Source organism: Pan paniscus, chromosome 20 (genome assembly GCF_029289425.2).
Source record: "Pan paniscus chromosome 20, NHGRI_mPanPan1-v2.0_pri, whole genome shotgun sequence".
Lineage (NCBI taxonomy): Eukaryota > Metazoa > Chordata > Mammalia > Primates > Hominidae > Pan > Pan paniscus.
Genome location: NC_073269.2, coordinates 62,475,177 through 62,502,771, shown reverse-complemented (window position 1 = coordinate 62,502,771; position 27,595 = coordinate 62,475,177). Strand labels below are relative to the sequence as shown.

Below are 27,595 nucleotides of genomic sequence, written 5' to 3'. Positions count from 1 at the left end.
GCCTTTGTTATTATCTAGCATGTGGCTGGACTGAGTCAATATACACTGAAATAATATTGCTACCCCTCTCTGTGTTTCTAGGGTCTCTATTCCAATGTGGCGCGTATTTCCTAAAAGTAACATTTTTCAATATGTCCTGGAGCAACAGTGGTCCTGAAAGATGTTCAAATCACAAAGCAACAAAACAAACAAACAAAACCATGGCTCCATGGCCATATAACCATCATTCCCTTCTTGGGAAGTTTTAATGAACATGACCACATTGAAAAGCCAGAGCAGTCTAGGTAAACACTGCTTAGTATGGGTTTAAGTGCTTAATTTTTAATTTCTGTTTTATTAGTTTGCATGAAAAAACATCCTCACCAATGCAAGAAATAATAAAAAAACAATGAAATGCTTACCTTATTTTAATTTAAAAAATCAATACTACCATGGAAGTTTCAGATGTGTTTAATGTACACATGGTTTTTAGCAGCCCAGAGTTCCAAGTCAGGCTACCTCAATGGGTTTGCTGTTTGAGTTATAGCGATATGATAATGCTCAGCCTCTCACCTGTGGGCTTCTGCTTGGAGATGACCTGCTTTTTTAGGTAAAAACCAATGTATAACCACCTTCACGTAATTATGTATGACGTTGCCTGTCACCTCTGCCTCTTCACCTTTAAAAACCCTTTACTCCTGGCCGGGCGCCGTGGCTCAGGCCTGTAATCCCAGCACTTTGGGAAGCCAAGGCGGGAGGATCACGAGGTCAGGCGATCGAGACCATCCTTGCGAACACGGTGAAACCCCGTTTCCACGAAAAATACAAAAAAATTAGCCGGACATGGTGGCAGGCGCCTGTAGTCCCAGCTACTCAGGAGGCTGAGGCAGGACAATGGCATGAACCCGGGGGGCGGAGCTTGCAGTGAGCGGAGATCGTGCCACTGCATTCCAGCCTGGGCGACAGAGCGAGACTCCGTCTCAAAAACAAAACAAAAAAAAACAAAAAAACAAAAAAAAACTCTTACTGCTAAGCCATGGCGGGAGTTCAGGTCTTAAACATTAGCTGCCCGATTCTCCTTGCTTGGTGCCCTGCAAATAAAGGTCTTCCTTTCTCTCACTGTAAAAGCTTCACGTGGGTGTTTGGCCTGAGTGCACTCGGCTAGCAGAGCCCAGTTCCGTTTGGCTGGTGTTGGGATGATTTTCCACGTCGACCTCACCTTGTTCTGCATTTTCTTTGAAGTACAGCTGTTTTTTTCTGGGAATCCAGAAAGCTAGAAATAACTGCAGCCATGTTGACCGGCCCAGCCTCCAAGACCCCAGGGATCATGCCAGGGGAGTGGGTCTCTTGCCCCTTCTTCCCTAGCTGTGCTCCCACCTCCTTCCCCACCTCATGTCCCATCGTCAAGGTCAGAGTCTGAAAAGCCACCAGGTGGGCCAGGTTGGTTGGTGCAGATTTGGCTCCGGGTTGGGTAGATTAAGCAGTGTTGGGTTGTTGTTTTTCTGAAAGCAAGGGCACCTTCTAAATTCAATTCAGGCATCCCTAGCATGGCGCTTTTTTTGAGACTGAGTCTTGCCCGGTCACCGAGGCTGGAATGCAATGCTGGGATTACAGGCATGCACCACCATGCTCAGCTAATTTTTATTTTTAGTAGAAACGGGGTTTCACCATGTTGGCCAGTCTGGTCTCAAACTCCTGACCTCAGGTGATCTGCCCACCTCGGCCTCCCAAAATGCTAGGATTACAGGCATGAGCCACTGCGCCCGGCCACACTGGGCTTTTTTGAGGTTGCAGTGGGTATCCTGTTTTCACTGTCACATCAGGTAAATCAAGCTCTTGGCTCAGAGCACATAGGTGGATAAGGAGCAGCAGTGCAAAGGCCACCCAGTGCCACATGTGCCCAGAGCCATGAGGGGCAGTCCCTGGAGTGGTGCATGCAGCCAGCCACAGTGGGAGGGACCCCCGTGCAGGGTGGGTGGGAGCCAGCTGTGGAGTCTACCTTCTTTAGACTGGGAATGGAGGTGCATGACTCTCCGTGGAAATGAACTCACTGATCCCCACGAGAGAACAGGAATTGGAGTGACCAGACAATCAGAAAACCGACCTGCCAGACTCAGCCACACATTTGATCACCTGAGGAGTTTTATAAACTCTCAACACAGGGGCCACATCCTCAACCAATCACATCATTACCTTGGGGCTGGACCCCAGGCATTGCTTTTTAAAAAAATATTGAAAAAACACCTCAAGTGAGTCCAACATGTAGGAAAATTGGGAAATGAAGCTCTAAAGAAATGTCGGATGTGGTTAATGGATCATAGAGAAACATGATTTAAATTAAGTGGGCAGGTGGTATCATCAACACATTTTCTGTGTCTGGAGAAGGATGTTGGACCCAATATCTAAACGGAGAACCACTACCCACCAAACATCCACTTCTTGAATTAAATGGGAGTCTGTATACATTTGATGGCGGATTCAGGTTTCTACCTCAAGGACTCTTTCTCCTAAACGGACCTGGGTGAGGCAGGATAGGTAGTCAAGAAGGTGACCATGTCCTCCAAACGCAGCACCCATGGGGACCGTACAGCCAACACAGTCAGCCCCAGCCTTCACTTTCTAATTGAGTTCATTCACACAAAACCATCTGCAAAAGGGAGTTTTCCCTGTAGAGAACATGAGCATTTTGATTTTACCTGTTCACAAACTGACCCTTTGCTCGTTATAATAGTAAAAAACACACCCCTGGGTGGAGACTTAAGATGCTAAAGAGATGTGTGCACAGCTACTGCACCTGTGTGCCCCGGGGACCACCCAGAACATGCTTACTAGTAACACCTCTTCCCACCCCCTTGTGTAATGATCCGAGACTCCCATAAAGGGGAGTCTCCCTCGAGCGGGTCTTTGCTGTCTCATCCTCAGGAGCAGCTGGCCCTGAATCCTTGCTCCCAGGATGTCCTGTCTATTCTGCCCTTAACTTTCAAAATACTCTATTTCCTTTGCAATAGTTACTCTATGATGCATCTCTCTGCTGTGGGTCTCTTGATTAATTTCCTTTAAATTAAGATGACAAGAACCAAAGTCTTACAAAAGTGGCCTTTAATAAATGAATCCAGCCTATTCGGGAAGGGACCTTTCCAGACCTCTGCAGACTGCAGGACTCTGCCTGTCAGCTCATCCATAAAATGTTCTCCCAAGACCAGCAGCATCAGCACCACCTAAAATGCACATTCTCAGGTGATCCCAAACAAGTAAAATCTGAGAAATTGTCACCAAGAGGATCCTAGGGAGACGTGACAACTCAAGGCAATGTGGCGTCCTGGATGGGGAGGAAGGAAGAGGAGGGCATTGTGTAAACACTAAGGAGGCCTCAATAAGGTATGGGCCTTAGATCACGGCAATATATCCAGTCAGTTCATCGCTTGTGGCAAATGTGCCATACTAACGTACCATGTTAACAATAGGGGAGGCCAGGCGCAGTGGCTCACACCTGTAATCCCAGCTCTTTGGGAGGCCCAGATGGGCGGATGACTTGAGGTCAGGAATTCGAGACCAGCTTGGGTAACGTGGTGAAACCGCATTTCTACTAAAAAAATACAAAAATTAGCTGGGTGTGGTGGCACATGCCTGTAGTCCCAGTACGCGGGAGGCTGAGGTAGGAGAATCGCTTGAACACAGGAGGTGGAAGTTGCAGTGAGCCAAGATCGTGCCTCTGCAATCCAGCCTGGGTGACTGAGTGAGACTCCATCTCAAAACAAACAAACAAACAAACAAAAAATAATAGAGGAAATGGTGTGGGGACAGTAGGGAGCTCAATGGACTTTAGAAAGCTATTCTAAAACAAATTCTTTTTTTTTTTTAATTTTGAGACTGAGTCTGGCTCTGTTGCCCAGGCTGGAGTGCAGTGGCACAAACTTGGCTCACTGCAACTTCTGCCTCCCGGGCTGAAGCAATTCTCCTGCCTCAGCCTCCCAAGTAGCTGGGACTACAGGCACGTGCCACCGCGCCTGGCTAATTTTTGCATTTTAGTAGAGATGGGGTTTTGCCATGTTGGCCAGGCTGGTTTTGAACTCCTGACTTCAAGTGATCTGCCCACCTCAGCCTCCCAAAGTGCTGGGATTACAGGCGAGAGCCACCGCACCCGGCCTACGAATTCTGTTTTAATGCACACTCTCAGGCCCCACCCCCGGCCTACTAAATCAGCAGCTCTGAGTTTGGGGTCCACCCATCTCTGGATCAACAAAGCCTTCAGGGGATGGTACTATCACTGAAACCAACTAGTCACCAGAGACTCCCAATGCCTCTGTAGTTCAAGAGTCAAATCAGGAATTTAGAGGTTGCCAAATTTAGGCCACAAAATACACCATCTGGGGCAGGGAGATAAATATGCAGAGCAGAGAGGATTCGGGGGGGCAGTGAAAATACCCCCCCCCCACAATACTCCAGTGGTGGGTACTCATGAGGCCTTTGTCCAAACCCACAGGATGTACAACACCCAGAGCGAGCCCTAATGAACACCATGGACTCTGGGTGGTGGTGATATGTCCAGGCAGCCTCACTGATGGAACAGGTGCACTGCTCTGCTGGGGATGCTGGGCGGGGAGAGGCTGTGCTGTGTGGGGTGGGAGTCTACGGGGACTCTGCGCTGTCCACTGAATTTCCCTATGAACCTAAGACAGCTCTGAAAAAGAAAGTCTAGAGCCAGGCGTGGTGGCTCACCCCACACCAGCCTGGGCAACAAAAAATCCCATCACTACAAAAAATTATTTCCAAAAATTTGAATATCATAATTATAATAAAGTCTAATAAAAACAATACAGGGCACAGCGGCTCATGCCTGTAATGCCAGCACTTAAGGAGGCCGAGGCAGTTGGATCACTTGTACTTAGGAGTTCAAGACCAGCCTGGGCAACAAGGCAAATCTTCATCTCCACAAAAAAACACAAAAATTGGCTGAAGTGGTGGTATGATCCTGTAGTCCCAGCTACTTGGGAGGCTTAGACGGGAGGACTGCCTGAGCCTGGAAGGTCGAGGCTGCAGTGGGCGATGATCCTGCTACTGCAATCCAGCCTGGTTGACAGAGGGAGACCCCATCTCAAAAAAAAAGAATAGAAAAAAAATAAAAAAGAAAACTATTTAGGATACCTAATAAAAGCTGAGTTTCAGATAAATAATGAATAATTTAGAACAAGCTGATACTAAAAAAACAAAAAACGTTTATCTGAAACCCAGATTTCCCCAGGCATATCGTGTATTTAATCCGGACACCCTCCTTGGACAATTGTACTTTATAGCAAAACAGTGCATAACAGCATGTCAATCAGGAGACCGTTTTTTGTTACAAAATATTGAAAACTAATAAGATGTTTATTGAAAGAACAGCAACACAAACCAAAATAAACCTAAAACAATAGAAATAATGAAACAAAAACCAAAATTCACTGGGGAGGAAAAAGATTTAAACAAACATCCTAGGAATTCCTATCTAGGGCACTCCTCTGTGTGCCAGGCGCCCTTCATCTGTCAAACGTCATCTGACAACATCGGTGAAAAATCCTCATTCACACTTTCTTGGTGCAGAAGACAGACCCGATGGTGAAGTCACTGTGAAGTGGCTTCTCGATGTGTTTTCTGGTGGCGTCTTAAGGTCGCCGGCCGACCGAAGGCTCTTGGACACTTGGAACATTTGTGGGGTTTCTCTCCAGAGTGTATGCGCTGGTGCTCCTTCAGATTTGCTTTGTAGGTGAAAACTTTCTTGCAGTCTTTACATTCGAAGGGCTTCTCCCCTGTGTGGCTTCTCTTGTGACACTTCAAGTAGGACTTCTGGGTGAACTGCTTCTGGCAGATGTCACACGTGTAGGGCCTCTCGCCAGTGTGGGTTCGCTGGTGAAATTGCAGGCCTATGCGCTGCATGAAGCGCTTCCCGCAGAGATTACACTGAAAGAGTCTCTCGCCTGTGTGTGATCTCGTGTGGACGGCTAACTTGCCGCGATACTTAAACCTCTTGCCGCACACCTCACATGCAAAGGGCAGCAGTTCCTTGACTTCTTGGCCATTGGGGTGACTGACTGGGCCCGCAGGGCCTGGGGAATGAACTGGATTGATCTCAGCTTGTTCCGGGGATTCTCTGTTGCCCACAGGTGTGGCTTCTCCTTGAGGCTCTTCTTGGGAAATGGAGGTGGCATCTGGTTTGCTTCTTTTGAGACCTCTCAGATTCGGAGCGTCTCCTCTGCTCCCGCTGTGAGTCGAAGCTTCTCTCTCCACAACGCAGGCAGAAGGTGTGTCAGCAACCACATTTTCCACAGAGGCTCTTTTTTGGGGTTCCTTCCCCTCCTTTGCTCCCACCACACCTGCTGGAAGAAGGGATTCCACACACACAGTTAATAAGGTGCATTTTCAGTACACCAAACTCATTGCAACCAAACACTGATGTTGGCTGACAACTTCCCCTCAACCTTAAACCTAAGACATTGGACTGTAGGTCTCTGGAGAGTGAGGGATGGAGAGGCTTTGGCAGCTGAGTGCCAACTCCCCCAGACATGATAATGCTGGGACCCCAGCCCCACACCCCAGAAGAGAGGGGCTATCTCCACACAGGTGTAAGTCTTCATACTTACTGGGACTGTTTGGAAGCTGAGGCTCTGGGGATGTAAGTCCTGGGTTCTCCTCCCTGTCTTCCTCCAGGTCCTTCTCCAAGGTCGGCTTGGGTCTCAGAGCCTTTGGGTCACCTTTCATGACAGTAGTCTCTGGCAGCAGGAAGTCCTCTTCCTGACAATGGAAAACCAACAGCAATGACTGCCATGCCTAAACCGGTGGAAGGACATGTCTGCCTTTTCCTGACTGGACGCACCAACCCTTCTAATGACACAGGTGTGGTGGTTTTCACTGTTTGGTTCTCTGAGCATATTTCTCCCCGCTGTGCCAGCATCTCCCTGCCCCTGACACTGGAAGGAGCATGACTCTAGGTGGAGGCCCCTAACCCCTGGCACCACTGGCATTGGGGCTGCATCACCCTCCTGGAGGGGGCGCTCCTGTGCAGAGCAGAGACCCCGCCTCCACCCTCTAGATGCTATTAACACCCCACCAGCCCCTACAATGACACCAAAAATGTCTCTAGACATGGCCATGTGTCCGGAAAGGCAGAATCACCCCAGTTGAGAAACACTCCTCAAATTAAGAAATTGACAATCTGTAGGAGGTGAGTTCCCTGCTGAATTATTACATTAAATGTCTTTGAGGAAACTGGATGGGGACGGGACCTTCAGTTCATTCATCTGTGCCAACTGCCTCCCTTATTTCACTGAGACCATTTCTTACCCCCCTACCCTAAATGCTAAAAGCTCTCATGGTGGAGAGAAAAGTAGATGAAGCTTCCCTCTCTGTGATGGCTCAGGAATGAATGTTTGGGGATGTACCATGTCCATGGGGAATGGCTGTAATCTTGTCCTGTGCCACATCTCTCAATCAGTCCAGTGGCCACAAGATTTCCTCCCATTCCTTCTCCCACCTCTGCCCAGGCACCAAGACCTCACACACTCACCTGCCTCCTGAACAGTGCAGGGACCCTGGGCAGGATCTGCTGCTCTCGGCTGGCCCGGCCTTCCTCCGGACGCATCTGGTTCACCGAGGAGGTCCGCTGGCTGGACACGTCTCTCGGATCATCTCTGACACTGGCGGGGGCTTCAGCCATCTCCACATCTGATTCCTGCATAAGATATTCCTTGCCAAGAAAATTGACTACAGACTATAGAGAGAAAAAAAAGCAATCAGACTCACTATGAGAACCTGAAAGTAGCTCTCATATTCCCTGGGTCCTGCCATAATGCTCACACTTTACTGTAATTAATGTTCAAATCTGCCTTCCCGATGCAGAATCAGCTCTGTGTGAACTTTTTTCTTTTCTAGATAAGTGTATAAATATGAGTCCTTTAGATGAAAGGGTCTCTAAACCAAAGAGAAAAGAGGGAGAAATATTCTGGGTGAATCCAACTCAATTGGCCGATGACGGGCTCATGTGCGGACCTGGAGGCAGATCCCTGCATCTCTGATACCAGCCACTTTCCCTGCCTCAGGATGGTATTTCTGGGCCCCCCTTCAGTTCACTCTAATGCCTCCTTCCCTACCTTCCATCAGGCCTAATATTTTACCAATGTCTTTCTTTCATGTTGGCCTCTCCCTGTACCCCCTCTGCCTGTCCATCTCCTACACCAGGAACTTGCCGTCTCAGCACAGCTGATAATTGAATCTGGATGATTATTTGTCATGATGGGTTGTCCTGAGCTTTGGAGAATGCTTAGCAGCATCTCCTGTCCTCCCCCTTGTGACAATAAAAACTGTCCCCAGACACTGCCATGTGTCCCTGACGGGCAAACTCTCCTCTACTTGGAAGTCCTGACCTAGAGCAGCCCCTCGGGTCCTCTCGAGTCCAGCTGCACCGTGCAGCCCCCATCCCAGCTCCCCTTCCCTGCACCAATCACGAGGTTCCCACTCACCCATTTCTTGGGTCTTCTGTTATTTCGTAGCAGGTCCTCCAGGTCTTTGCAGCTCTGCACACCATTCATCATGACTAAGACCTGGAGCTCCTGGGGCATGGAGATCATGAACTGCTCCATCACCAGCATGTCCAGGATCTGCTCTTTGGTGTGGAGATCGGGCCTCAGCCACAGATGGCACAGCTCAGTGAGTTTCCTCAGAGCCTGGATGGGGTCCGACTCCTTCGGGCAGCTGAACATCCTGAAGTTCACGTGACAAGTCTCAGGATCACTGTCATGATTTCCAAGTTGAGTTGCTGGGGATGGCATGGACCGTGGTGGCTCTGACCCAGGGCTGTTGCAGGATTCTCTCTGACCCCATGAGGGTGTGCAATTTGCAGCCATGTCTACTGGAGAATATTTCAATCTGTCTCTGGGAAAGCTCTTCCAGAAGCCGGTGTCTAATTGCGACCTATATACACAGGCCACCCCTGGTTTTCCTCAGTAATAGATTCACTGTTCATTCAGAAGTCTGCAGGGAAAAAAAGCATGAGCTCTGTTAACGTTTCTACTCTACCCACCCCATCCTTCCAAATCCCTCATCCCAATCCCAGACCCCACTTCCCCTCTAGCATTGGACTCAGCACCGTGGAAATCAATCCACTCTGTTATTCTTCCAGTGTCTACACCTGACTACATGTTCTGGAGTAAAATCTGAATACTCCCCTGGATTCTGATCTCTAGGAGATCATTGTGCAAAGGCTGAATTGGTTTTCCTGCCCATCGAACAACATTGTTTTTGACTGTAAATAAAATAGGACAGGAATGTGAAGCGCCTAAAATCTGACATAACAATCATGTCAATTCTTTATGTTTTCTTATCAAGATAAGATCCAAGGCAAATCCTTAGTCATAATTATGCAAATAAGACAAATAAAAATAGTTACAACGTAAGATATTGTCCCACAACAAACCCTCTTAATCCCAGAATTATTCACTCCAGAGAAGGGACAGCACTAAAGAATCCTATGGGGATTAAGCTCCTACACAGATATTTTGTTATTTTGGTGAAATGCACATTCATAATTTCATCATTTTTACCCTCTTCAAGTGAAAAATTTCATGGGACTAAGACATGCACCATGTTGTGCAACCATTACCACTGTCTAGTTTCTAGCTCCAGAATTATCTCATCACCCTAAAAGCAACCCCATCCCCATCAGTGATCACCCCCTGCCCACCCACCCCAGCCCCTGGCAATCACTAATCTACCTTCTGTCTCTAAGGGTTTCTCTATTCCTAATCTCATCTCAGAAAATGGATTTAAAGTCTAGTGCTCTTTGATATTTTAAAGAAGTGGGTTGATACAATAATAAGATTTTTAAAAATTAATTCCTAAACCTAGCTTCATTAGGCAGGAGCCACTGAGTGATACTCTCCAGGCATCAGTTATCACCCAAGTTCAACAGCTATGAGAACACAGCCCTGCTTTCCTAGACACAGGTGGGGGAAGCAACCTGAAGGTCTGCAGAGGGGAGAAAAAACTGGCAGGAGGGTCTTGGGAAAAGTCACTGGAAGCCTGGAGGGCAACTGCCCCACACTTCCTGGAAGGACTCTGAGCAAGTGCAGAACAGAGAGACAGCCAGGGAGACAATCGGCAGAGGCGGGAGACAACCCAGAGGAGGAGACAATATTTACACACCACACATCTCATGGGGCTCCTGTGCAAAACGTAAGCAACTCAAACTCCTCCAGAGCGAGAAAACAACCCACTAGAAGGGCTTAAGGCACCGGTGTGGACACCTCAGATGAAGACATGTGAATGGCCAGCAGGTCTAGGAAAAGGTGCTCATTATCACTCATCATCAGGGACATGCAAATCCAAACCACAAGGCACCCCTCATGCCTGCTAGAGTGGCTGTTCCCAAAAAGACACATGGAACGAGTGTTGGTGAGGATTCGGGGGAAAGGGGTCCTCTGCGCCCTGTGCTGGGATGTAAATTAGAGCAGCCGATATGGGAGACAGTAGAGAAGCTCCTCAGAAAATTTAAAGTCCAACAACTGCATGATCCGGCAATCCCGCTCCGGGACAGGTACACAGAGGAAAGGAAATCAGGACGTGGACTCCAAAACAGTGAAACTCTGGAGGGATAGAGGGAGGGAGGGTTGAAAAACTACCTATTGGTTGCTATCCTCACATCCTGGGTGATGGGTAGAGTCATACCTCAAACCTCAGCATCACTCAATATACTCATGTAACACAACTGCACAGGTACACCCCAAATTTAAAATAAAACTTGAAATTATAAAATAGTTTTAAAAATAAAAGAAGTAGGTAATGTAAACAATAATTAAAAACCCAGTGGACTCAGGCTGAGTATGGTGGCTCACGCCTGTAATCCCAGCACGTTGGGAGGCTGAGGTGGGTGGATCACCTGAGGTCGGGAGTTCAAGACCAGCCTGACCAACATGGAGAAACCCCGTCTGTACTAAAAATACAAAATTAGCCAGGCTTGGTGGCACATGCCTGTAATCCCAGCTACTCGGGAAGCTGAGGCAGGAGAATCACTTCAACCCGGGAGCCAGAGGTTGCGGTGAACAGAGATCGCGACATTGCACTCCAGCCTGGGCAACAAGAGCAAAACTCTGTCACCAAAAAAAAAAAAAAAAATTTCCCAGTAGACTCATAGTAGCAGTGAGTAGAATGGTGGTTAACAGGGCTGTGGTGAGGGTTGGGGAGATATAGGTCTAAGGGTATGAATTTCAGTTGAAGAGATCAGTTCAAGAGAGCAATTGTCCAACATAGTGACTTCAGTTCATAACAATGTATTGTATAATTGGAAATTGCTTAAAGAGTAGACTTTAAGCATCCTCATGACCAAAAATGATTAGTCCATAAAGTAAGGCATGTGAATATCAGCTCAATTTACCCATTTTACAGTGTTTCTATCCTGCAAAGCACATTATGCTGTACACCATAAATATGTATCTTTCTTGTTTTTCAATTTAAAAGTAAATTTTTTTTTGAAAAAGCATACAGATATGAGAGAGAAAAGGCAGCCTGAAATTCTGGAATTAAAAATGGTTTTGCCACAGGGCACCTGCTGCTGCTCAGGAGGCTGAGGAGGGGGGATCCCTCAAGCCCAGGAGTTTGATAACCACCTGGGCAACATAGTGAGAGCCTGTCTCTAAAAAAAGGGGTTCATGTTCCTAGAAACCACTTTGTATTCGCTGTCAGTTCATTTCCCATTAAAACAAGCAATGGGACAAGGGAAAAAATAAAAGCAGGTACGCGGGTTAGTATTCAATTCTGGGAGTATATAGCACACAGGACCCCCAGGTAGGGACACTTAGTGCAGATTCTCATTGGCCTAGTAGGTTGATGCCCATTCATCAATGGCTGATTTTACCCTGTGGAAAGGGAGAATCCAGCGATGCTTTTTAACAAGTGGTGTGTGGCCGGCAAGGTGGCTTACACCTGTAATTCCAACAGTTTGGAAGACCAAGATGGGAGCATGCTTGATCCCAGGAGTTCAGGACCAGCCTGGGCAATGTACTGAGACCCCATCTGTACAAAAAAATTAAACATTTATTCAGGCATGGTGGCAAGTGCCTGTAGTTCCTGCTCCTCGGGAAGCAGAGGCAGGCGGACCGTTTGAATCTGGGAATTCCAGTCTAGTCTGGGCAGTGAGACAGATCTCGTCTCTAAAAAATAAAATGTAGCCTAACCACGATGAGAAAGTTAATATTATTCCTATTTTACAGGAGAGTTATATAACAAGTCAGAATAAATAATAGGGTGCAAAGCAGACCCACTGCCTTCACAAGGTGTCCGGGCAAATGCATGAAAAAATAAACCCAAATCTTTCTGAAACCAACACCCCAACCCAAATCTTTCTGAAACCAACCCCTCAATCCAAATCTTTCTGAAACCAACCCCTGCAGGCCAACTCCAAAACCCCACAGACATCCCCAGTGGACACTTACCTCCTTCCTGACTTCTGCCTCCAGCCTCCTCTCTTCTGGGATGTGCTCTCCAACTGCTCTGGAGCTGAACTGTCTATTTATAGGGAACCTCCGGGACTCCAGGCCTCTCTTCCAGTCCCCTGGGCCCCCAAATGATTGGTTTAGGGCCATAGAATCCTTTGAAGGTGATTAGCATTGATTACATTTCTCAATGAAACCCCACCCACAGGAAATTAATGTATTAAACATGCCTACCATGCAAATAACATAGGTTTTCCCGCTCTACTGAATTACATTTCATATTTCTGAAGTATTTGGAGGCTTCAGGGACTATAGATCTGCAAGTTTTAACCACTTTGCGTCCCCTCATGGCACAGACAGTAATATCCTAATGAGTAAAGGACATGTTAAGAGTTGGTTGAATAATATCAAACCAGTGATTTGCTCTAGTTTGAGGAAAGCTTTCACATGTGAATGTCAAGATATTGAAAAAAAAAGGGACAGTCATTGTTGATACATAATGAGTAGTAGTGATAATTTTTCACTTTTCAAAATCTGGGAATTGACATGGGAAAGCTGTGCTTGAACTAGGCTAAATCACTGCTTTGATATCAGCCAACCTACTCTTAGGTAAAAACAGTGGGAACCAGAGGAAGGCACATGGTCCCCACTCTGCATTCACTTTAGGATGATGGGAGGTGGTTTATAGACATACTGAGTGCTCCCTAGTTCTCAACCCCCTCAGTTAGGCCTCTCAAGCAAGAAAAGCCTTAATGGTGGTGTGAATTTTACTGTGTGGATCATGGAGACCATGTGGAATGACAATTAAGTGCACTTTATACTGATTCTGGTTTCAATCCTTAGGAAATCTTAACCCACTGAATTCTGGAAACTTCAAACTCCCTGTGACTAGAACCAGGGAATTATTACCTTCCTGACATGTTGTTTTGAAGATTAAATAAGATTATGTTGGCCGGATGTGGTGGCTCACGCCTATAATCCCAGCGCTTTGGGAGGCTGAGGTGGGTGGATCACAAGGTCAGGAGTTTGAGACCAGCCTGACCAACATGGAGAAACCCCATCTCTACTAAAAATACAAAATTAGCCAGGCGTGGTGGCGCATGCCTGTAATCCCAGTTACTCGGGAGGCTCAGGCAGGAGAATCACTTGAACCCGGGAGGCGGAGGTTACAGTGAGCTGAGATCATGCCATTGCACTCCAGCCTGGACAACAAGAGCAAAACTCCATCTCAAAAAGCAAACAAACAAAAAACCAGATTATGTCAGTAAAGTACCCGATACAAGGTCATTTTGCCAAAAAGTTCTGACACTTATTTTCTGATGCATTTTCTCATACTCTGTGATGTTTTTCCTTGTTAAGAATTGAGGTATTGATAGTGAGTCAGAGTTCAGATGGAGTTATTAAGTGGAATGAACTAGAATCTGCCTAAAACCACCATCTACCTACCCAATTCCCTCCAATCCTCTCCTCTTGAAACATGTCATGTTCTCATGAGGAATGTCCTTGACATTTTGGTAGGGATTGAGTTGGATCTGTAGATCTCTATTAATAGTGTGGTCATTTTCACAATGTGAATTCTTCCGATTTATGAACATGGAATATCTTTCCATTTGTGTGCCCTCTTCATTTCCTCTCATCAGTATTTTATAGTTTTTCTTGTAGAGATCTCCTACCTGTGTGGATAAATTTGTTTATTGATTGATTGATTTTTAGAGCCAAGGTCTCACTGTGTCACCTTGGCTGGGTGCAATGGAAAACTCATAGCTCACTGCAGCCTTGAACCCCTGGGCTCAAGAGAGCCTCCTGCTCCAGCCTCCTGAGTATCTGGAGTTACAGGCAAGCACCACCACACTGGGCTAATTAACAAAGTGTTTTGTAAAGATGGGGGTATCGCTATGTTGCCCAGGCTGCTCTCCAATTCCTGGCCTCTATCCGTCCTTGGTGACTAAGGTCACCATGCTGGTGTTTACATATCCCTATTCATGGTGTAATTATCACTACAATCAAGCTAATTAATGTATTCGTCAACTCACATAGTGACTATTTTCTTTTCATTATCTATTTATGTCCTTAATTCCTGGGTCAAGCAATCCTCCTGCCAGAGGTTGCAGTGAGCCAAGATCGCGCCACTGCAACTGCAGCCTGGGTGATGGAATGAGACTCCATCTCAAAAAGAAAAAAAAAAAAAAACGATATCAAAAGAAAGCCAGATGTGGCTCGTGCCTGTAGTCTTAGCTGCTAGGGAGGCTGAAGCAGGATTGCTTGAGCCCAATAATTTAGAATTAAACAAATAAGAAGAAGGAAAGAACATGGTATCTATGTGAGTTGAGGGAGATGTTAACTAGCTTGGTCCTGGCGATTGCATCACAATGTATACCTGTTTCTAAACTTCAGCCTGGTGACCTTCGTTAATAATAATGTGTTGGGAAAGTCTCAACCAGAGCAAGGAACAAAGGGCATCCAAATTCAGAAGGAGGAAGTCGAATTGTCTCTCTTTGCCAACAACATGATGTCATCTATAAGAATCCCTGAAACCTCCACCAGTAAAACTCTTAGAATTGATAAACCAATTCAGTAAGGTGGCCAGATACTAAGTCGATATGCAAAAATCAGTAGTGTTTTTATACACCAACAACGAACTAGTGGCAAGAAAAAAATCAAGAAAGCAATCTCATTTACAAGAGCAAAAGACACCCCAAAACCCTGGAAGTAAATTTAACTAAGGAGGTGAAAGATTTCCACAAGGAAAACTATTAAACACTAATGAAAAATATTAAAGCGGACCCCAGAAAATGGGAAGACATGTTCGTAGGGGGGAAGAATCAACATTGTGAAAAAGACCATACTATTAATAGACATCTACAGATTCGATGCGATCCCTACCAAAATACCAACAACGTACTTCACGGAAATAGACTGTGAGTTTCCAGAGGGGAGGATTCGGGGGAAGCAGATAGGAAGATGGTGGTTTAGGCAGCTCCCAGTTAATTCCAGTGAATAATTCCTTTTTTTTTTTTTTTTTTTTTGAGACGCAGTCTCGGTCTGTCGCCCAGGCTGGAGTGCAGTGGTGTGATCTCCGCTCACCGCAAGTTTCGCCTCCCGGGTTCATGCCATTCTCCTGTCTCAGCCTCCCGAGTAGCTGGGACTACAGGCACCTGCCACCACGCCTGGCTACTTTTTTGTATTTTTCGTAGAGACGGGGTTTCACCGTGTTAGCCAGGGTGGTCTCGATCTCCTGACCTCGTGATCCGCCCGTCTTGGCCTCCCAAAGTGCTGGGATTACAGGCGTGAGCCCCCGCGCCCGGCCATTAATTCCATTCTTAACTCCAACCCATTGTCAACACCTCAGTGGTTAAGAAGGGAAAATATCACAAAGTATGAGAAAATGCACCAGAAAATAATTGTCACAACTGTTTGGCAAAATGACCTTGTATCGAGCACTTTATTGACCCAGTCTTATTGCATCTTCAAAACAACACATCAGGAAGGTTCTAGTCACAAGAAGTTTGAAGTTCCCAGAGTTAAGCGGCTTAAGATTTTCCGAGGATTTAAACCAGAATCAGCGTAAAATTAAGAGCCCTTCAATTTATCCTAAAGGTTAGACGAGAAGGTTTCCTCTGAAATTAAAATGAATGAGTCACTACTTGAATGGATTAGTATCATCCAATTGATGGTGTGAACTTCCCAAATTGTAATCTAATCCTGCCTAGCACTTAATTATCCACATTAACTCCATGATCCACACAGTAAAATTCACACCCACCGTTAAGGCTTTTCTTGCTTGAGAGCCCTAACTGAGGGGGCTGAGAACTAGGGAACCCCGTAGGACCCTCAATGTATCTATAAACCACCCTGGCACTGTCCTGGAGTGAATGCAGAGTGGGGACCATGTACCTTTCTCTGGTTCCCACTGCTTTTATATAAGGCTGATATCAAATCAGTGATTTAGTTTAGTTTGAACAAAGCTTTCACATGCCAATTCCAAGATTTTGAAAAAAAGAAAAAAGTAAAAAATTATCACAAACATTCATTACATATCAACAATGAGTGTCCACAATTTTCAATATCTTGGAATTCGCGTGTGAAAGCTTCGCTCAAATGAGATTAAAAATGAGATTAAATCACTGGTTTGATATTAATCAACCAACTCTATTTTGAATTTTTCTTTTTTTTTTCTTTTTCCGTTTTGTTTTAATAAGCGAAGTCAACCAGCTGTTAACACGTCCTTTACTTGTTAGGATATTACTGTCTGTGGCATGAGGGGACCCAAAGTGGTTAAAACTTGCAGATCTATATTTTCTGAGGCCTCCACATACTTCAGCAATATGACAACTCAGTAGAGCGGGAAAACCTGTATTATTTGCACAGTAGGCATGTTTAATACATTAATTTCCTGTGGGTGGGGTTTCAGTGGGAAATGTAATCAACGCCGATTACGTAAAATGGACTCTATGGCCCTAAACCAATCACGGGGCGGCGCAGGGAACCGGAAACGGGGCCTGGAGTCCCGCTTCTCCATAAATAGACGCAGTTCAGCTCCAGGCCGGTTGGAGAGCGCATCCCAGACCGAGAAGGTCGGAGGCAGAAGCCGGGAAGGAGGTAAGTGTCCAGCGGGGATGGCTGTGGGGTTTCGGAGCTGGCATGCGGGGGCTTGGTTTCAGAAAGTTTGGGTTTATTTTCTCATGCATTTATTTTCTCGGAGACTTTGTGAAGGCAGCGGGTCTCCTTTGCACCCCATGATTAACTCTGACTGGCGATGAAAGTGCTTCTGTAAACTAGGAATAATATTAACTTTCTCGGTCGGGCCCAGTGGCGCACGCCTGTAATCCCAGCTACTCTGGAGGCCGAGGTGGGCAGATCACGGGATCAGGAGTTCAAGACCAGTCTGACCAACATGGTGAAACCCCAACTCTAACAAAAATACAAAAATTAGCCGGGCGTGGTGGCGGGCGCCCGTAATACCCGCTATTCAGAAGACTGAGTCAGGAGAGTCGTTTGAACCCAGGAGGCAGAGGTTAGGGTAATACCCGCTATTCAGGAGACTGAGTCAGGAGAGTCATTTGAACCCAGGAGGCAGAGGTTGCAGTGAGCCGAGGTCGCGCCATTGCACTCCAGCCTGGGTAACAAAGCAAAACTCCGTCTCAAAAAAAAAAAAGGAGAAAAATAAAGTAATAATGTTAACTTTCTCATCATGGTTAGGTTTTTTTTTATTTTATTTTTCAGAGACGGGGTCTCGCTCATTTCCCAGGCTGGCCTGGAACTCCCAGGCTCAAGCTATGTGCCCTCCTCGGCCTCCACCTAGCTGGGACTGCAGGAGCACACCACCACACCGCCCGAGTGCATTTTTTTATTTACTATAGAGACGTGGTCTCGCTGCTTTGCCCAGTCTGGTCTCGAACTCCTCGGCTCAAGCAATCTGCCCGCCTCAGCCTCGATCTCCGCTTTCTGAGCAGGGGCGCTTAGGCGGGAAAACCTCTTTAATTCCCAGAATTTCAGGCTGCCTTTTCTCATATCTGTATGCTTTTAAAAAATGTATCGATTTACTTAATAAATAAACAAAACGAGATGGCCGCTGGATGTGTCTCCCAGGCTGGAGCACAGTGGCACAATCACGGTTCACTGCTGGGCTGAAGTGATCCTGCCACCGCCGCCTCCCAGAGCACTGGGGTGACAGGAGTAAGCCATTGCACCAGGCCTAATTTACTTTCAAATTGAGAAATATACATATATAATGGTGTATATGTCCGCTGCACAGCATAGTGTGTCAAGGTGTGTACGCATTGTGCAACGGCTAAATCGAGCAAACTGCCATAGGCTCTACCTCACTGTCTTATCATTTTTGGACAACACTTGAAATCGACTCCCTTAGCAATTTCCAAGTATACAGTACATTGCTGTGAACTATAGTCACCATGCTGTGCAGTAGACCTATTTAACTTTATTTCTTTTATTTTTTTAAAAAAAGTTTTAATGGCCAGGTGCGGTGGCTCACACCTATAATCCCAGCACTTTGGGAGGCCGAGGCATAGGGATCACTTGAGTTCAGGAGTTTGAGACCAGCCTGGCCAACATGGCGAGACCCCATCTCTACTAAAAATACAAAATTTAGCCGAGAGGGGTGGCTCACGCCTATAATCCCAGCTACTCGGGAGGCTGAGGCAGGAGAATCGCTTGAACCCGGGAGGCAGAGGTGGCAGTGAGCCCAGATCGGCCACTGCACTGCAGCCTGGGGGATAGAGCGAGATTCTGTCTCAAAAAATAAATCAATAAAATGAAATAAAAATAAAAATAATTTAAGTAGGCCAGGTATAGTGGCTCACACGTAATCCCAGAATTTTGGGAAGCAGAGGCAGGAGGATCACTTGGACCCAAGAAGTCAAGGCTGCAGCAAGCCAGGATGCACCACTGCATTCCAGCCTGGGTGACAGAGCAAGACACTTCTGAAAGTTTAAAAACAAAAATAGATAACTTAAAAAAAATCCCACTTTTATTTTAGGTTCGGTGGGTGCCTGTGCAGATTTGTTACATGAGTGTACTGAGTGATGCTGAGGTTTTGGGTATCACTGAACCTGTCACCCAGGATATGAGGATAGTACCTAGTAGGTAGTTTTTCCGCCTTCCCGCCGTCTGTCACTTCAGAGTTTCACTGTTTTGGAGTCCATGTCCTGATTTCCTTTCCTCTGTGTACCTACCCCGGAGCGGGGTTGCCGGATCATGCAGTTGTTGGACTTTAAATTTTCTGAGGAGCTTCTCTACTGTCTCCCATATCGGCTGCTCTAATTTACATCCCAGCACAGGGCGCAGAGGACCCCTTTCCCCCGAATCCTCACCAACACTCGTTCCATGTGTCTTTTTGAGAACAGCCACTCTAGCAGGCGTGAGGGGCGCCTTGTGGTTTGGATTTGCATGTCCCTGATGATGAGTGATGACGAGCACCTTTTCCTAGACCTGCTGGCCATTCACATGTCTTCATCTGAGATGTCCACACAGGCGCCTTAAGCCCTTCTAGTGGGTTGTTTTCTCGCTCTGGAGGAGTTTGAGTTGCTTATGTTTTGCACAGGAGCCCCGTGAGATGTGTGGTGTGTAAATATTGTCTCCTCCTCTGGGTTGTCTCCCGCCTCTGCCGATTGTCTCCCTGGCTGTCTCTCTGTTCTGTACTTGCTCAGAGTCCTTCCAGGAAGTGTGGGGCACTCGCCCTCCAGGCTACCAGTGACCTTTCCTGAGACCCTCCTGCCAGTTTTTTCTCCTCTCTGCAGACCTTCAAGTTTCTTCCCCCATCTGTGGCTAGGGAAGCAGGGCTGTGTTCTCATAGCTGTTGAACTTGGGTGATAATTGATGCCTGGAGAATATCACTCAGTGGCTTTTGCCTTTTGAAGCTACGTTTAGAACCAAATTTAAAAAGAAAAAAAAAAATTGGGCTGTGCGCGATGGCTCACGCCTATAATCCCAGCACTTTGGGAGGCCAAGGCATGTCACCCGAGGTCAGGAGTTTGAGACCAGCCTGTTCAACATGGTGAAACCCTGTCTGTACTAAAAATATAAAAATTAGCTGGGCGGGGGCCTGTAATCCCAGCTACTTAGGCTGAAGGAGGAGAGCCATATGAACCTGGGCGGCAGAGGTTGCAGTGAGCTGAGATTGCACCACTGCACTCCAGCCTGGGCAACAGTGTGAAACTCCACCTCAAAAAACATAAATAAAAGAATAAAATTTTTTAAAAATGTAGGCCAGCTGCAATGCAATCACGCCTGTAATCCCCGAATTTTGGGAGGCCGAAGCAAACGCATCGCTTGAGCCCAGAGTTTGAGACCAGCCTGGGTAACATGGCGAAACCCCGTCTCTATTACAAAAATAACCTATAAAAATTAGCCGGGCGTGGTGATGCACTTGTAGTCCCAGCTACTTGGGAAGCTGAGGTGGGAGAATCACTGGAGCCCAGGAGGTTGAGGCCAAGGGAACCATGACTGCAAATTTCCCTCCAGCCTGGATGACAGAGCAAGACCCTGTCTCAAAAAGAAAAAAGAAAAAATCTTTCTATGGTATGATCCCACTACCTGGAAATTTCATAAGACTTTAATCCATTTTATGGAATGAGATAAGGAACAGAGAAACTCCCAGAGACCATAAGCAGATTAGTGATGGCCAGGGGCTGGGGGGGGGTGGGGCAGGAGGTAATTCCTGATGGGGATGGCGTTCTCTTTTGGGGTGATGCAGTGATTCTGGAATTAGAAAGTGGTGATGGTTGCACAACATAGCGCATGTTCTTAGTAAAAGTGATGAATTTCATAAATGTGTGTTTTACCGAAACAACCACATATCTGTGCAGGAGCTTAATTCTCATAGGATTTTTTTTTTTTTTTTTTGAGATGGAGTCTCACTCTGTCACCCAGGCTGGAGTGCAGTGGCATGATCTCACTGCAAGCTCCGCCTCCCGGGTTCACGCCATTCTCCTGCCTCAGCCTCCCGAGTAGCTGGGACTACAGATGCCCGCCACCATGCCCAGCTAATTTTTTGTATTTTTAGTAGAGACGGGGTTTCACCGTGTTAGCCAGGATGGTCTCGATCTCCTGACCTCGTGATCCACCCTCCTCGGCCTCCCAAAGTGCTGGGATTACAGGCCTGAGCCACCGCGCCCGGCCTCTCATAGGATTTTTTAGTGACACCTCTTCCCTGCAGCAAATAAATATCCTGGGGTTAACAGGAAAAATGTGTTGGGGACAATCGTAGGTTGTAACTATTAATATTTTTCTCTAGCTTTTTACATAATTATGACTAAGGGCTTTGCCTTGGATCTTGTCTTGACGGGAAAACATAAAGAACTGACATTATTGTTACATCAGATTCTAGGAGCTTCACATACATATCTGATTTAATTTACAGTCAAGAGCAGTGTTGTTCCAGTTGAAAGGAAAACCAGTTCCACCTCTGCACAATGATCCCCTAGAGATCAGAATCCAGGGGAGCATTCAGATTTTACCCCAGAACATGTAGTCAGAGAAGAAAAGAGTGGATTCATTTCCACAGTGCTGAGTCCGATGCCTATGGACAAGTGGGGTCCAGGATTGGGATGAGGGATTTGGAAGGGAGGGGTGTGTGGAGTAGAAAGTTAAAATAATTGGGCTCATGCTTTTTTCCTGCAGACTTCTGAACAAACTGTGAATATATTACTGAGAAGAAACAGGGGCAGCCTGTGTAAATAGGTCTCAATTTGATACTGGCTACTGGAAGAGCTTGCTCAGAGGCTGATTGAAATATTCTCCAGTAGTTATGGCTGCAAATTGGACACTCTCATGGGTTCAGGGAGGACCCTGCAACAGCCCTGGGTCAGAGACTCCACGGTCTGTGGCGTCCCCAGGAACTCAACTTGGAAATCACGACAGGAACCCTGAGACTTGGCACATGAACTTCAGGATGTTCAGCTGCCCAGAGGAGTCGGACCCCATCCAGGCTCTGAGGAAACTCACTGAGCTGTGCCATATGTGGCTGAGGCCCGACCTCCACACCAAAGAGCAGATCCTGGACATGCTGGTGATGGAGCAGTTCATGATCTCCATGCCCCAGGAGCTCCAGGTCTTAGTCAAGGTGAACGGTGTGCAGAGCTGCAAAGACCTGGAGGACCTGCTACGAAATAACAGAAGACCCAAGAAATGGGTGAGTGGGACCCTCGTGATTGGTGCAGGGAAGGGGAGCTGGGATGGGGTCCAAAGAATTCTCCAGTCTCAAATATCAGCACAGCTAATATTGCAAATACCTGACCTAGGAGATGGACAGGCAGAGGGGATACAGGAACCCACACACTGTGTGAGGCCAACCTGAAAGAAAGACATTGGTAAAATATTAGGCCTGATGGAACGTAGGGAAGGAGGCATTAGAGTGAACTGAAGGGGGGCCCAGAAGTCCCATCCTGAGGCAGGGAAAGTGGTTGGTATCAGATGCAGGGATCTGCCTCCAGGTCCCCAAATGAGCCCCTAAGTTCTAACACAAGGTGAGCTGCCATTGGCCAGTTGAGTTGGATTCACCCAGAATATTTCTCCTTGTCTTCTCTTTGGTTAGAGACCCTTTCATCTAAATGACTCATATTTATGTACTTATCTAGCGAAGAAAAAAATTCAGACAGATTGCTGTGTCCACAGAGCTGATTCTGCATCAGGAGGGTAGATTTGAACATTAATTACAGTAAAGTGTGAGCATTATGGCAGGACCCAGGAAATACGAGAGCTACTTTCAGGTTCTCATAGTGTCTGATTGTCTTTTTTCTCTCTACAGTCTGTAGTCAACTTGTTCGGCAATGAATATCTTATGCTGAACTCAGATGTCGAGATGGCTGAAGCCCCCGTCAGTGTCAGAGATGATCCGAGAGACGTGTCCAGCCAGTGGGCCTCCTCTGTGAACCAGATGCGTCCGGGGAAAGGCCAGGCCCGCCGAGAGCAGCAGATCCTGCCCAGGGTCCCTGCACTGTCCGGGAGGCAGGTGAGTGTGTGAGGCCTTGGTGTCTGGGCAGAGGTGGGAGAAGGAACAGGAGAAAATCGTGTGGCTGCAGGACTGATTGAGAGATTTGGCACAGGACAAGATTAGAGCCATTCCCCATGGACATGATACATCCCCAAACATTCATTCCTGAGCCATCACAGAGAGGGAAGCCTCATCTACTTTTCTCTCCACCATGAGAGCTTTTAGCATTTAGGGTGGGGGTTAAGAAATGGTCTCAGTGAAGTGAGGGAGGCAGTTGGCACAGACGAATGAACTGAAGGTCCCTACCCCATCCAGTTTCCGCAAAGACATTTCATGAAGTCATTCAGCAAGGAACCCACTTTCTCAGACTGTTGATTTCTTAATTTGAGGAGTGTTTCTCTACTGGTGATTTTGCCTTTAAGGACACATTTGGCAATGTCTGAGGACATTTTTGTTTGGCATTCTCAGGGGTGGTGGGGTGTTAATAGCATCTAGAGGGTGGAGGCGGGGTCTCTGCTCTGCACAGGAGTGCCCCCTCCAGGAGAGTGATGCAGCCCCAATGCCAATGGTGCCAGGGGTTAGGGGCCTCCACCTAGAGTCATGCTGCTTCCAGCGTCAGGGGCAGGGAGACATTGGCACGGCGGGGAGAAATATTCTCAGAGAACCAAACAGTGAAAACCGCCAGGCAAAGGAGCTGATTTAGAATATGGAGGGTGCAGATTAGGGACAGACACAGAAATGAGGTGGTGATGTTTACTTGGGGTGATGGGGTGGTCCATGGGAAGTCTGGTGTGTCCAGTCAGGAGGGGACAGACATGTCCCTACTTCCACCAGTATAGACACGGCAGTCATTGCTCTTGGTTTTTCCTCTTCAGGGAGAGGACTTTCTGCTACACAAGAGTATTGACGTAACAAGTGACCCAAAGTCTCCGAGACCCAAGCAGAACTTGGAGAAGGATCTGAAGGAAAACAGGGAAGAGAACCCAGGACTGACATCCCCAGAGCCTCAGCTTCCAAAGAGTCCCAGTGAGTATGAAGACTTGGATCCACAGGGGTTAGTCTCTCTCTTCTGGGGTGCGGGGCTGGGGGCCCAGCATTATCATCCCCTGGGGCTGGCGATCAGCTGCCAAAATCTCTCCTCCACTTTCCAGAGACCTACAGTCCAATGTCTTAGGCTTGAGGTTGAGGGGAATTTCTCAGCCAAGGTCAGTGTTTGGTTGCAATGAGTTTGGTGTATTGAAAATGCGCTTTATTAACTGTTGTGTGTGGAATCCCTTCTTCCAGCAGATCTGGTGAGAGCAAAGGAGGGGAAGGAACCCCAGAAAACAGCCTCTGTGGAAAATGTGGATGCTGACACACCTTCTGCCTGCGTTGTGGAGAGAGAAGCTTCGACTCACAGCGGGAACAGAGGAGACGCTCTGAATCTGAGCAGTCCCAAAAGAAGCAAACCAGACGCCACCTCCATTTCCCAAGAAGAGCCTCAAGGAGAAGCCACACCTGTGGGCAACAGAGAATCCCCGGGACAAGCTGAGATCAATCCAGTTCATTCCCCAGGCCCTGCGGGCCCGGTCAGTCACCCGGATGGCCAAGAAGCCAAGGCCCTGCCGCCCTTTGCATGTGACGTGTGCAATAAATCATTTAAGTATTTTTCCCAGCTAAGCATCCACAGGAGGTCACACACAGGAGAAAGACCCTTTCAATGTGATCTCTGTCGGAAGCGCTTCTTGCAGCCCTCAGACCTCCGAGTTCACCAGCGAGTCCACACTGGCGAGAGGCCCTACATATGTGATGTCTGCCAAAAGCGGTTCGCCCACGAGTCCACCTTACAGGGCCACAAGAGGATCCACACCGGGGAGAGGCCGTTCAAATGTAAATACTGCAGCAAAGTTTTCAGCCACAAGGGGAACCTGAACGTTCACCAGCGCACCCACTCCGGAGAGAAGCCCTACAAATGTCCCACCTGTCAAAAGGCCTTCCGTCAGCTGGGGACATTCAAGCGTCACCTGAAAACACACCGGGAAACCAACTCCCAGTGATTCCAGAGTCAGGTCCACATCCTCCACCCCAAGAGACAGTCAATGATGGTTTTTCTCCAATGTTACCAGATGACATATACACATAAAGCACTTGGTAGGAATTGCCCGGATGTTTGAGTAAATATTTATCCACCCCCATGAGTTTTGTTTTCTGTTTGATTATGTCTGTTGCTTTCTTACAGATTTATTTTAGTGTCTGTTGCTGTTTCTCTTCCAATGAGCAAAGTCTCATCATTTTCCAATATCTCATAAGAAAAAAACTGAGCACGGTGGCACGCATGCGTAATCCCGGCTACTGGGGAGGCTGAGGCAGGAGGTTTGCTTGAGTCCAGGAGTTTAAGTCCAGCCTGGGCAACACAGTGAGACTCCACCCCAAAAATAAGTAAAGAAAAAGTTCAAGACCAACCTGGGCTCAAGCGAGTGAGACCTTGTCTCTATAAAATAAATAAATAACTTTTAAAAATAACAAAAAATAATAATAAAGTCTAACAAATATTCCACAGACATTTATGGAACACTTATCAGCTGATAATCTAGGCACTTGGTATATATCCTTAAACAAAAGGAGATGTATTAAAAATAAGAATAAAAATTAGAAGTAAGGCTGGGCCTAGTGGCTAATGCTTGTAATCCCAACACATTGGGAGGCTGAGGCAGGAAGATCACTTAAGGCCAGGAGTTCGAGACCAGCCTAGGTAACAGTGAGACCCCCATCTCTACAAAAATAAAAATAAAAATTAGCCGGGTATGATGGCACACCTGTAATCCAAGCTACTGGGGAGGCTGAAGTGGGAGGATTGCTTGAGCCCAGGAGGTTGAGGCTGCAGTGAGCCATGATTGCATCACTGTACTCCAGACTGGGTGACAGTAAGGCCCTATCCTAAAGAGAAAAATAAAAGAAGCTGACATGACTGCCTAAATATTGTATTCATGGCATAGATGCAACAAATTTTTTTAATGCAATCATTGGACTTGGGCTGCTAAAAAAAATAGAAGGCAATAATTTATTTATTTATTTATTTTTGAGACAGAGTCTAGCTTTGTCACCCAGGCTGGAGTGCAGTGTCAGATCTCGGCTCATAGCAACCTCTGCCTCCCGGGTCCAAGCGATTCTCCTCCCTCAGCCTCTCGAGTAGCTGGGATTACAGGCGCCTGCCACTGTAGCAGGCTGAGTTTCGTATTTTCAGTAGAGACAGGATTTCACCATGTTGGCCAGGCTGGTCTCGAACTCCTGACCTCAGGTGATCCACATGCCTCGGCCTGTTAAAGTGCTGGGATTACAGGTGTGAGCCACCGCGCCTGGCAATTTTTGTAGTAGAGATGTAGTAGAAATTTTTTTGATAGAGATGGGGTTTCACCATGTTGGCCAGACTGGTCTCAAACTCTCGACTTCAAGTGATCTGCCCACCTTGGCCTCCCAAAGTGCTGGGATTACAAGCGTGAATCACCGTACTTGCCCAGTAAATTATTTTTTGATAAGAAAAAAAAATCCCATCACATAACACTGCTTCAAAACCTCCTGCAAAGCTGGGTGTGGTGACTCACACCTGTAATCCCGGAACTTTGGGAGGCCCAGGCAGGCGGATCACTTGAGCCCAGGAGTTAGAAACCAGCCTGGGCAACATGGCAAAACCCCATCTTTACTAAAAACACAAAAATTAGCTGGGTATGGCGGTGCATGTCTGTAGTCCCAGCTACTCAGCAGGCTCAGGTGGGAGAATCACTTGAACCCAGGAGGTCAAGGCTGCAGTGAGCCAAGATCTCCCAACTGCACTCCAGCCCAGGCAATAGAGTGAGACCCTGTCTAAAAAAAAAATCTCACTGCAGCCTCTTGTATTAACTTAATCACTTTAAGTGATTGCTTCTCCCAGGGACGTGAGTCTCTAGCAGGGCAAGAACTCATCTGCTTTCTGCCTCCTTGAATCCCCGACATTTGACTCTGTATAATTATTATTTTTATTATTATTTTTTTTAGTCTGAGTCTCGTTCTATCACCCAGGCTGGATGGGGTGCAGTGGCACAATCCCAGCTCACTGTAGCCTCTGCCTCCTGGGTTCAAGCAATTTTCACGTCCCAAGCCTCCGAGTAGCTGGGATTACAGGCACCTGACACCACACCCAGCAAATTTTGTATTTTTAGTAGAGATGGGGTTTCACCATGTTGGCCAGGCTGGTCTCGAACTCCTGACGTCAAGTGATCCTCCCGCCTCGACCTCCCAAACTGCTGGGATTACAGGCGTGAGCCACCATGCCATTAATAGTAATTAATTAATATTAATTACTATTAATTATTTATTGTAATTTATCGTAATAATTATTAATTAATTACAATATTAATGAATAAATATTAATATTAATACTTACTCATTATGCGAAGAAAAACCTCAGGATTCCCCAAACTCCTTATGCAAAAGGAGAGGTCAGCCTGGTGGCTGAGTCAGGCAGCGCCCTCTTCCAATTGGACAGCAGTTGCTGGCATTTGGCATCAGCCAGATCCCCACAGAAAGGGAAGAGACCCCGGGCATCCACGAATGCCCCCGCAAATCATTCATAAGGAAATTCTTTGCTGACTTCCCATAAACAAGAACTCACCCTTTGTAACTTCAGGTCTACAATCCAAGTCTAGCTCCTAAAACTCAGGTCTGTTTTATTCCACACTGACAATGTCCATTA

General features: G+C 46.8%; 2 protein-coding genes across 3 annotated transcripts; one reads left to right on the top strand and one right to left on the bottom strand.

Moving 5' to 3' along the window:
- Positions 1 to 3,996: 3,996 nt before the first annotated feature.
- Positions 3,997 to 27,566, bottom strand: ZSCAN5C (zinc finger and SCAN domain containing 5C). 2 transcript variants are annotated; one of them, XM_024926570.4, is made up of 5 exons: positions 27,287 to 27,566; positions 8,472 to 8,982; positions 7,520 to 7,723; positions 6,597 to 6,747; positions 3,997 to 6,332 (listed from the first exon to the last, which is right to left on the bottom strand). In XM_024926570.4, the coding sequence occupies exons 2-5, from the start codon at positions 8,853 to 8,855 to the stop codon at positions 5,581 to 5,583; spliced, it is 1,491 nt and encodes a 496-aa protein (XP_024782338.3). In that variant the 5' UTR covers positions 8,856 to 8,982; positions 27,287 to 27,566; the 3' UTR covers positions 3,997 to 5,580. The 2 variants fall into 2 exon arrangements, with proteins under 2 accessions (XP_024782338.3, XP_034801617.2); XM_034945726.3 differs by having other exon boundaries at positions 3,997 to 6,329.
- Positions 16,518 to 26,044, top strand: ZSCAN5B (zinc finger and SCAN domain containing 5B). Its single transcript, XM_024926569.5, has 5 exons — positions 16,518 to 17,036; positions 21,576 to 22,086; positions 22,702 to 22,905; positions 23,763 to 23,913; positions 24,172 to 26,044. The coding sequence occupies exons 2-5, from the start codon at positions 21,703 to 21,705 to the stop codon at positions 24,921 to 24,923; spliced, it is 1,491 nt and encodes a 496-aa protein (XP_024782337.3). The 5' UTR covers positions 16,518 to 17,036; positions 21,576 to 21,702; the 3' UTR covers positions 24,924 to 26,044.
- Positions 27,567 to 27,595: the final 29 nt, after the last annotated feature.